Here is an 11,269-nt window from a genome sequence, read left to right on the forward strand (position 1 = left end):
ATAAGAGAAAGGAAAAACAAACAATCTAGCCACCGCCACTAACAAACGCACGCATAGTGATAGTATTCTTTCTTTGCAAAGCACAGGTTAAGATACACAGCTGGGTGCTGTGCGTAATCACTAAGTTAATCCGCTTCACCGTCGCAGTGAGCTTTGCGGTCAGCGCTCGCAGCCTACTGGATTTATAAAATCGGTAGCGCTCTATAGGTTCGTCGCGTCAAAACTGTCTAATAAGTGTAAGCACACTGCGACACACAACACATTCACTCAAACGTTCACACACACACACACATACACACACTCATACACATACACAAACACAAAAAGTATGCAATAAATGTCTCTAAACTAGTTGTAACATAATAAAATCACTTGAAATTTGAAACCCGTGTCGGGTCGGGTGGATCATTCTTGCATGATCAGCTTGCTTTGACCGTCGAGGAAGTCCCGCAGCACACGAATCTGCTCCTGCACCGAAATGCGGGACGTACCGCCGATGACGGTGTACTGCTCGACGCTGTTCTCGTAGTTCCAGATGCGGCTAATCGTCTCGTCGAAGTGCGGGCTAATTTCCTGCAGGTCCTCCAGTGTGAGCTTGTTGATCGGAATCTTGACCTTCTCCGAGTGGGCGACCACCTCGCCGGAGATGTGATGCGCCTCTCGGAATGGGATGCCACGGCGCACCAGGTAGTAGGCCTGCGGAAAGGAAGAAACCATTGGGGTTGAAACACGGATCGGAGGTGGAAAGGGGTTTTACGGTGCTTACCATATCGGTGGCAAGCATTTCGTATCCGAGCGAACCGAGACAGCGGTCCTCGTCGACGCGTATCGTTTTGATTATGCCACCCATCAACTCCAGGCACATCTGTAGCTGATCGTATACACTGAACATGCCGCTTTTGTCACACTGCAGATCCTTGTTGTAGGTGGACGGGAGCCCCTTGAGAGTCATCAGGATCGCACAGTGCTGACCGAACACGGGCCCGGTGATGCCGCGGATGAGCTCCAGACTGTCCGGGTTGCGCTTCTGCGGCATCAGGCTGCTGCCGGTCGTGTACTCCTCCGACAGCTCGACGAAGTTGTACTCCTTGGTCGAGTACAGGATCAGGTCTTCGGCCAGCCGGCTCATGTGGACGGCGACGAGCGTGCAGAGGAAGTTAAACTCGGCCACAAAGTCCCGATCGCTCACCACGTTCATGCTGTTGTACGATACGCCGTCGAACCCGAGATCGACCGCCAGTTTCTGGCGGTTGATGTTGAACGGGTTGCCGGCCAGCGCACCGCTACCGAGCGGCAGCACGTTGATACGCTTGCCAAACTCGGCGAACCGATCGTAATCCTCCTTGAAGTAGAACGCGTAGCTGAGCAGCCAGTGGCTGAAGCGTACCGGTTGCGCACGCTGCATATGCGTGTAGCCCGGCATCAGCACGTCGATGTTGCGCTCGGACACACCGCTGATACCCTGCACGAGATCGAGCAGCAGCTGCTGCAGGCTACGGATCGCATCCCGCATCCATAGCTTCATGTCCACCACGACCTGCTCGTTGCGGCTGCGGCCCGTGTGCAGCTTGCCCGCAATCTGCGGCCCAATGATCTCGAACAGCCGCCGCTCGTTGACCGTATGCACGTCCTCGTCCCGCGGTAGCAGCTTGATCGTACCGTTGATCCAGTCCATCCGGATCTCCTCCAACCCGTACACGATCACTTTGAACTCGCTCGCCGTCAACAGGCCGGCCTCCTCGAGACTCTTGGCGTACGCAATGCTCCCGTCGATGTCCTCCGCGAACAGACGCTTGTCGACGGTCAGCGAGTTGTTCACCTTCGACAGGACGTGATCGGTGGATTTCGAGTAGCGGCCACCCCAAAGCTTGAACGGCACCTGCACCTGCTCACCGCCGGAGTTAGGACGATTGCTACGATGGTTGCTCATTTTTCTTCCACTGATCGCACTTCTGCAGACGGACTTCACTCTACGATTCACTTACTCGCTCGATCGGGAGTCCCCAACAACCGCTTGCAGGGCACTAGGAACTTTGGGATTCTAAAACGTTGATGAGCTCGCGAACGGACTTAAATACGTCCCCGCGCAATGTTCCACTCTCACTCGCACTCCTAGTCGGACCCGGTCACTATCTCTGTTGCGCCTATAGCGTGCCGAGCCAGCTTCCAGTAATCGTTGGATCACCCCCAAGGGAACCAGAGGTTATCAGTTCACCTCATCCTCACCAAGTGCCTCATCTGCGAGGGGCTCCTTCCCGTGAACAAGTGGGCTGTTTTCGGGAGCACAGCCAGCTGACGGGGGAATTTTTATATTTACTTACTTTTTTTCCACGTCACTGTAAATTTGACTCTGTTTTTGAATCGCGTGTTCGCCACAGAGAACAACGTTTTAGGATTTCTACATGTAAAATATATTTTGGCGCGTGTTGCATACTCCGGTGCACTCCTACTGGGTGAGTTCTTTGCCCTGGTCTATGGGGCATAAAAAAAACGGGTAGGTGAACAGTTCCCGTTGTTTGCCTTTCCGCCTCGTCGTATCAGGAAGTGGTGCGTTTATCAGCAGCGGCAGCAGCTTCTTCTACCCGCGTCTCATGTTTAGGTTAAGTCGCAAAAGTCGCCGGTGTCTTGTTTCACCGTCTGAAAAGAAGCACCATCGATAACGAACCTCTCAGAAGATGGTACACTAGCTACAGAATGTTGTACAAAATATGAGATGGATTTTATTTTTTCTTACTTTCATTTGCAAAGCGATAAGCTTCAATTCAGCGACTGCATATGCAACACTGGTGAACGAGGGAGCGCTGTTTAATCGCTGAGTGTTGCGTAATATGGAGCGCTCAAGACATGCCTAGGAGCCCGTCTCGTCTTCATGGGTAGAGCTTCTTCTGGCCAGTATTAGTCGCTTTTTAGAGTTTAGATTACAGACCATTCTTATGCTGCTTATTGTTCCTGTGATTTTAACTTTACAATCACTCACTGTAACCTCGTTGAAGTATCTGGTTCCATGCTAATTTCCGATATGCACTGGTGCAAGCTAAGTTCATGAGGTAAAAACTGCTATGATGGGTTAAAACTGAAATATTTATTGAAAAATAGAACTCTGGCGTATGAGACCGCGTTGCTTGGATCCATTCCCTTATTGTGTTTAGTATTCCAACTCTGTGGCCATGGAAACCGGCGGATGAGTTTTGGACCAATCACAATAGATGCTGTAGTGCAAACTGCTAAGGTGTTTAACAAACCAAGAATCTTCTGTTTAAACAGTTGGTTCGACACAAAGTTACTGCCATGTTGACGGGATTGAACGCAGATCTTCCGCTATTTTTCAAAGACGAAAATCGTCATAACTGAAAAACAACACGTAACACACGTGATGTGGAACATCGCAAAGACTAGTAGTTATAAGTAGCCAGCGTAGCCCGTAAAATGTATAATAACTCTAGACCTTGACCTTGAAGGTCAAACTGTTGCAGCGTTGCCTAGAATGCCAAGCCTGTTGTTTATCTTTACTTCCGAAGTCACACCAGCTGGTTTGCTTTGCCTTGGTTAGTGCTTTTGGAAGATCGTTCCCAAACTATTATCGCTTGTTGATCAACTTTACGTTATATTTCATATATACAAAACTGATTTGTTTCAAAATCAGAGTGTTGAGGGGGGGAAATTTCACGAATTTTTTGTGCACACTGATTGTCCTATCCTAGTTGCTCGGATGTTGGTTTGTAGTTGTTATGGCGACAGCGGAAGATTCACTAGGATTCGTCAGATCGAAATGTATTGCCTGTTCCGCACTACTTAGTGCCTAATGTGTGCACAGATGAAACGGTACGGTCTCGCCATCCAGTCAGACCGACGACACACGGTTGGCGTGGCAAGTCTGGCGGAATAACCTTCGGGAAAATAACCATGAACCATACGCGCAAAGTTTTCGTTGTACCCCACCGACTTGCTAGGCTTCAAATATAAATAGAACCATCGGTATCAACAGCCAAGCAAAAGTAGGCACATTCTGCACCATGAAGGTGTTCTGTTTCTCTCTCACGGTCCTCGGTCTGGTACAGGTATGTTAGTTTTCGACCGCAGTGCGACTCTGTTATTACCGAAAGACGATTCCTTTTTCACCCATCCAGACCATTTTGGCCCTCCCGCGACCAGACTTCGGTATCAACGGTGATGTCCCGAGCTCGGACAAAACGGCAACGGCGGCGGACGGGTTAAAAGCTGAGTTTATTTTAACCGGACAAAAGGACATCACACTTACAGCCGGCTACAACATGCTGGGAATAATGAGAACTAAGCTGATCGCCATCGGAGATGCCATTGAAACGAAAGGCACGGCTCTGGCGACCCAGGTCAAGACGCTGTCGTTGGACGATGTCGGTCCATACACACCAGCCTTTGGGTTGGTCGAAACCAAGCTTACCGAGCTAGAGACGCTATTCAGAACTGGACTTGCCGCAGATATTGAGGCCATTAAGACGGAAATAGACAATGATGCAATTAAGATTCAGTTCCATGATGCTTTTGCTGATGTGTTAACAACGATCGGGACGCTCAGAACCGCACTGGGAACACTGAAAACGGATGTGGGTAAGGCGCAAAGAGCCGCCGGAACGTCGCCCACTGTCTCGACAGCCATTATCAAGAAGAACATCGCTGCCAAATCGGTGACCGATGTCACCACTGTCCTTCGTACGCTCCGTGCGAACGTTCAGCTGGTTACCTTCGTCGTCAATAGTGCGCTGGAGAACGTTGACTTGGCCGACGAGTTCGTCGTGGATATAGTAGCGGCGAGTCAACACACAGCTTCTGAGTTCTACACCGCCGTCAGTGCCTACCAGCACCTTCTGGACGGGCAGAGCTCGAAAATAACGGGAATTATCTCTGATGATGTAGGAGATGATGTGGACACACGCCTCGGCGCTATCCTGCCCGACCTGCAAGCGAACGGCGATTATGCGAATTCTGGCCTCGCTGCCACGCTCGCCACTCTGAACACCAAATTGACAACCGGCACAGCGGTGCCACGTGCCGACATCGTTACCTCGTTTGACAACTACAAGGGCGCCGTACCAACTGTGATTGACGATCTGAATGCCGAACTGGGCAGCAAGCTGTGTACTACAGTCGAGAAAGTTGTGCTGGCGCTCGTATCCAACGCACCATACTCCGACTTTTGCTTCAGCAAGTTCTCGGCACGGGCGTACTCGCTGCTACCCATCACCCTCGACAACTACCAGTTGTGCTTTGAGCAGGAGCTTAACCGGCTATTCACGCTAGTTACAATTGTTGAGCGTATCGTCGCACAGATTGTGTTCAATGTGGAAGAGCTTGAACCCAACTTGGATGTGTGCCTTACTGCTGTAGGTGGTGAAAACGTGTGCTTTTTGGGGGTGAGTTAATGGTTTCGTCTGTAGCCCTTGTGTGGCCATTCCGGGTGTATAATTTTTCTTCATTTCCCTTCGTTTCAGATCGAACCGTACTATGGAGCGCTCGCTTCCCAGATTGAAGAACACTTCTCGACTCTTGCGGACCTCGTGGATGCAGAAACCTTGGCCAGTGCGAGCAGGCTCGGCGCGTGCATCATCACCACAATCTATCCTATCGTGGTCGATAGCCTGGAAATTAACGACCTTCTGGACACCTGTATGCTGGAAGGTCCTCGTACTACGTAAAACTATGGTATCATTTATGAACTTTTGGTTCGCAATCCGCCGAATGAGAAAAGACGTGACCATCGATTGGAGTTTTGCCTTTAGCTGCACTATCGGAGAGGAATATTTTTGTTTGTCGACAATATAGTTGCCCATTTCGAAATGCAGGATACCCCATTCAAACAGCACACAAAAAACTAGTCGCATTTTGAAAGCTAAAACCATCAGCCGTAGCATCCGAAAGAAACATTTGGGAAAAAAAACTTGGCATGATGGATGAACCGCGAAACTCTATGAACTGTTCATACTAATGTTAAGTCTTTATCAAGTAACGTTGAGCAGTTCCACACAAGCCAAGAACTGAAAAACATCTTAAAAGATGTTGATTGATTGCGGATAAACAAGCAGCTGCTCACGAATTGCTTTCCAAAGCACGTAACATTATCACGTTCATTGTTGCGAAACAAATATTCGCACAGTACTGTACCATTAGATAATAAATTTTAATAAGCCAAAACCTTATTTCACAAAAACCACATAAACCGCTTTTTTCGGAATGGATTGGTTAAACAAACGTCACACTGCTGACCTATATTGTTGACCTACAACTACAAATATTAATGCTATCTTTCCTTTTTTGTTTTTAGTATCTATTCCAACCAACATCGGTCCGATAAATCCACAACCATCATAGCAAAATGTCAATTGACTACATACCGGGAAAGAGAAAGGAATTATTTAGCATTTTCGTGGCGAATAGACGCATAGAATATGCAACACTCTGAACAACGAAAGTGTAAGTGTATTAAATTCGTCAATGTTTGGTGGTTGGAAAATTGATAAAAGGTACAATCCTGCTGAAACGGCAAAACGCTGACAGAATGAATACCTCCAAAGACTACGTTTTTTTCGGAAGAGGTACGGTAAACTCTGAATTGGATTGTCTGCGTTCGTTCCAGGTTACTTAGATCCTGCTTCTACTGCAGGGGGATCATTTAGCAGCTCGGATGGGAGGAAAATCAAGCACCGCAACAGCTACTTGCTGACTGTGATATTACTTCCCAGATCCGGCACTGTTGGCCAATGTTTGCATCGGATACAACATTTGATCTCCTTACTTCCAGGAATGTCTTTGAATAAATTACCATCTCATCAGTACACGATTTTTATTTTCAGCGAATTACCCCGATCTGCCCACCCCCGATGGCTACGACTTCGCCACGTGTTTTGACGGGGGGTTGCTATCACGGCGTCCATCTAGGCAGCTGATGAAGAAAATGTAACTCATCTGCTGAGGAGAGATAGGCGTGTAGAGATTTGTGCGGGTCGACACACCTAATGGGACAATTCCAATCGGCCAAAGTGGAGGAAACATCTGGTTAAAACCGCTACGGATCGGTTAAGCACGTTGCCGATGTGAAGTGTTCGAATTGGTTAAGATTACTCAATACGCACGATTCGTAGGAAACAATTCCTTGAATCATTTGACTGTAGGAAGCATTTGTGTTTCCGTTGGTATAGTGCACGTGACTTAAATTTTGTGATGCTGTGTTTCTTTCTGTACTTGTATATAGTTTGAGTTTATACTTGTAGTACTCGTTTGTGTACTAATGCACAATGTATCAACAGCTTGTGTTTCGTAATTATCGATCCATTCGCTCTCTTAAAAGCCGCCCGAACTGATAGAGTTAACTATGCTTGTGACGCTTCTCGCAGTGCAAAAAACATCCATTTCAACAAAAGTTCCATTCTAGATTCAGCGTAAAGCGGTAGGGCAAATTGGACCACGCAACAGCGGAAGGATCAAAACAAGTACCTGAGATCTTGTTGCGGCTTCATATTTACACACGTGTTTGGGCGTCGATGGCGGGGCTGAGGAGTGTCGCGGCAAATTGCATATAGCCACGCCGATACGCAAACGATCGTACGTACGTATACATTCTTCCATCGAACGATCGAACGATGGTTAGAATGTTCATGATTGCTCTAATTCAACCCCAATACTGCTGCAGACAGCCAGTTCCGGTGCATCCAGTTGGATTTTTATTTAAGTTGAAAAACATGCATTCGTTCCACCAATTTGACCCCCTAAAAATAACACTGAGGCAAACACGTTCCTTTCAGCTGCTGGTTTACAAATTTGTGAATAGTTCAAGATTACATTTCTTCACACATTGAAGCAAAAGCGATATGTTAGTCGCACAAAAAGGAGAGTCCGGAAAACAGGTTGTCAACTTGGGGGAAGGTCCTTTAGATTGGTTTACAAATTGTTCGGCTTTGCTTTGCAACACAATGGCGGTACGGAATCCCACAGACACACTGTCCCTGTGTCCCAGCGGAAACAGCCATCCAATAAGCGACGTGGTCGCGAGGAAAAAAGGGGTTGGTTGTTGGAGGGGGAGGGGAGAGGGGAGGGGGACTTCCATTCTAGTCTGCTGTTGGGGAAAAACATTTTTCAGAAACAGAACGAAGCCAAGAACAGCCTCGAAAAAACCCATGCCCACGTCGCACTGGGACGCTATTTGGACAGCTGCATTTTCGCGTATGCGTGTCCGTGATGGGCGGAGCGCGCGCCATCACCACCACCAATGCTCCCAAGAAGCCGAGTGCATTGCAAGGCGCAGTGGGACGTTAACGTGCAGGCGAATAACCTTCACGAAATGGTTGCTGCCAAACGCACACGACGATGGCCGGAGCGGCCCGGCCAGGAGGATCGTTCGGCAAATGGCACGCTACTATAAATGGAGCCATCGGAGCCAGGGGGCGACCAAAAGCAGCAGTATTCTGCAACATGAAGGCGTTCTGCTTCTCTTTGGCGTTCCTCTGCCTGGTCCAGGTAAGTCTCTTGCAACCACTCCAATCGGCAGACTTGCCGATCGCGAACGGGAATTGTACCGCACGCTTGAAGTTGATACCCTTTTTTTACAGACCATTCTGGCCCTCCCGCGACCAGACTTCGGTATCAATGGTGATGTCGCGAACTCGGACAAAACGGCAGTGGCGGCGGACGGGTTAAAAGCTGAGTTTATTTTAACCGGACTAAAGGACATCACACTTACAGCCGGCTACACCATGCTGGGAACGATGAGAACTAAGCTGATCGCCATCGGAGATGCCATTGAAACGAAAGGCACGGCTCTGGCGACCCAGCTCAAGACGCTGTCGTTGGACGATGTCGGTCCATACACACCAGCCTTTGGGTTGGTCGAAACCAAGCTTACCGAGCTAGAGACACTATTTAGAACTGGACTTGCCACATTAATATCGGAACTTAAGACTGCCATACGAGAGAATAATGCAATTAAGATTCAGTTCGATGATGCTTTTGGTGATGTGTTAGCAACGATCGGAACGTTCAGAACCGCACTGGGAACACTGAAAACGGATGTGGGTAAGGCGCAAAGAGCCGCCGGAACGTCGTCCACTGTCTCGACAACCATTATCAAGAAGAACATCGCTGCCAAATCGGTGACCGACGTAATTACTAACACACGCACGCTCCGTGCGAACGTTCAGCTGGTTAACTACATCATCAACAGTTCGCTGGAGAACCTGGATCTGGCCGACGAGTTTATTGTGGAAATAACGGGAGATGCAGAAGATCATGTCGGTTTCTATGCTACCTCAGTATCGGACTTCCAAGATTACCTAACAATTGAAGAGACCGCAACCCTCTCCGCGGAAGTCGATGACAACGAGCCGGACACAGTAAGCGTTTTGCTTGCCGAAATCGATGCAGCGTTAACAGCAGCTACTGGGTACACGTCTTCGACACTCAAATCTGAGGTGGAAGGTTTAGGTGACGCTTTGTTTAATGGTTTGGAGGCCGCAAAAACAGCGTTTGGCACGTCCTTAAGCGAGTACAGCGCAATTGTTCCCGATTACTTCGAGGATTTGAACGTTGATCTGGGCAATGCCCTTTGCCTCCCAATCGAGACGGTATCGGAGGCGCTCGCCGCCAACGCGCCCAACTCGGACTTCTGCTTCAGCAAATATTCGCCACGAGTGGTCGCACTGCTCAGTCTCACCATCAGCGCCTTTGATATGTGCTTCCAGCGCGAAGTGGACAAATTTGTAACGCTGGAAGAGGTCGTCGCTGCTATCGTCGTTCAGATCGGATACAACTTGGAAGATCTGTACGGCAATCTGGCTACGTGTCTGCTCTTGGACGATCCTGACCTAACTTCATGCTTTACCACTGTGAGCATTTGTTTCTACCATAAGCAGCGTGCGACAATCGCAAGTGGTTTGTGCTCATCCGTCTCCATGTTGTTCACTTCCGTTTCAGATTCAACCATACTATACTGCGCTCGCGACCCAGGTCACGGAGCACACCACTACCCTGTCGGACCTAGTGGACGCCGAAGCCCAAGCCAGCGAAAATCGTCTTGGTGCGTGCCTTATTTCCTCTCTGTACGTGACTATCTTCCAGGGTATGGAGATCAGCGATGACACTGGCTCTTGCATGCTCAATGGCCCCCAGGCATAAAACTAGGCTGCTACGTTCAGTTGTAGCGTACATCGTCTAGCTAGCGATGGTTCAATCAGTGAAAATATATATTTGAAAAATATCGTGCAACATAAATAAACCGAGTTACGGCGCATTATTCATCCTTGCTGCTAGGCACTGCTCAACTTTAAACATTGGTTCATCCTTTTGTTCATAAGTTCGTTCCAATGACATATTACAACGGGCAAAGTATGAAATGCCCACGCTTAAATGCGAAAATAGTGTACAATATCACAGGCAAGCCTCAACTCTGCTGTTCTAAAAATGTCTCAACCATGCTATAGAGGCTAACATTTGGTCTATTTATTGGCAGTTTCATTAAGTTGCATCACATAAAACTGGGGACTGCTGACATTTTTCCAATTCTACTGCTACATCGGCTTGGTTCACCTACCTGGTTACCTGGGTTCGTTGTTTGGTGCATTGACTGGCTTTTTAAATCCGCCACGCGCGTCAACAGATCAGCTTCGGTTGGACGTTATCGTTACCATTCCGAATCCATCTTGTTGACGACAAAGGGGATTTATATGAAATCCCCCACCTCCCCCGTCTCTGTTTTCAAGGTTAAACCGGCCGGTAGCAAGAAGTTCTGCACAGGGCAACGCGAAACCTACCATCCTAGCCCGAAGCTTTGCGTGGCTGGTGTTCGGCCAGAGAAAACAAACAGTCTGACTTCCCTGCGACGGATGTACACCAACGGCAACAACACGCCGTTTTGAACACGATGCAAAACGGTGGCCCCGAACCGAGGAGTTGTTCGAACCAAGTGCCCCAAGACACGTTGTGTTTGCACAGCTTGGAGACGGTGTGAGACGCCGTTTTCAAAATGGCATCGGAACCCCGTCACCGACACCTACGTCGGGGACACGTAGCCTGTTTACGGCAAACTGGTGACTGCTAGGATTGGCCGTAGGTACTTTGGCACACGCGTATTATTTCGCATGGCGAATGTAAGATGTTCGATTTGTATTGACTTCCACTGGATGGTCGTGGAAATGGGCATATAAAGCCATGCCGTGCGCTATGTGCTAATGGATGATATGTATTTTTATATTTTTGACCCAAACCTCAGTTCCGGACGGGCGTACGCACAAACATCGTACCAAAA

General features: G+C 48.5%; 2 protein-coding genes across 2 annotated transcripts; one reads left to right on the forward strand and one right to left on the reverse strand.

Annotated features, from left to right (window-relative positions):
- Positions 1–329: 329 nt before the first annotated feature.
- On the reverse strand, positions 330–1,930 carry LOC131262292 (argininosuccinate lyase). The gene is made up of 2 exons (XM_058264262.1): positions 767–1,930; positions 330–696 (listed from the first exon to the last, which is right to left on the reverse strand). Exons 1-2 carry the CDS (start codon positions 1,928–1,930, stop codon positions 406–408), a joined length of 1,455 nt encoding a protein of 484 aa, XP_058120245.1. The 3' UTR covers positions 330–405.
- A 6,512-nt stretch (positions 1,931–8,442) lies between these two features.
- Positions 8,443–10,140, forward strand: LOC131263989 (uncharacterized). The gene is made up of 3 exons (XM_058266280.1): positions 8,443–8,487; positions 8,580–9,851; positions 9,940–10,140. Exons 1-3 carry the CDS (start codon positions 8,443–8,445, stop codon positions 10,138–10,140), a joined length of 1,518 nt encoding a protein of 505 aa, XP_058122263.1.
- The last annotated feature ends 1,129 nt before the right edge of the window (positions 10,141–11,269 follow it).

The sequence above is a fragment of the Anopheles coustani genome, chromosome 2 (genome assembly GCF_943734705.1).
Source record: "Anopheles coustani chromosome 2, idAnoCousDA_361_x.2, whole genome shotgun sequence".
Classification (NCBI taxonomy): domain Eukaryota; kingdom Metazoa; phylum Arthropoda; class Insecta; order Diptera; family Culicidae; genus Anopheles; species Anopheles coustani.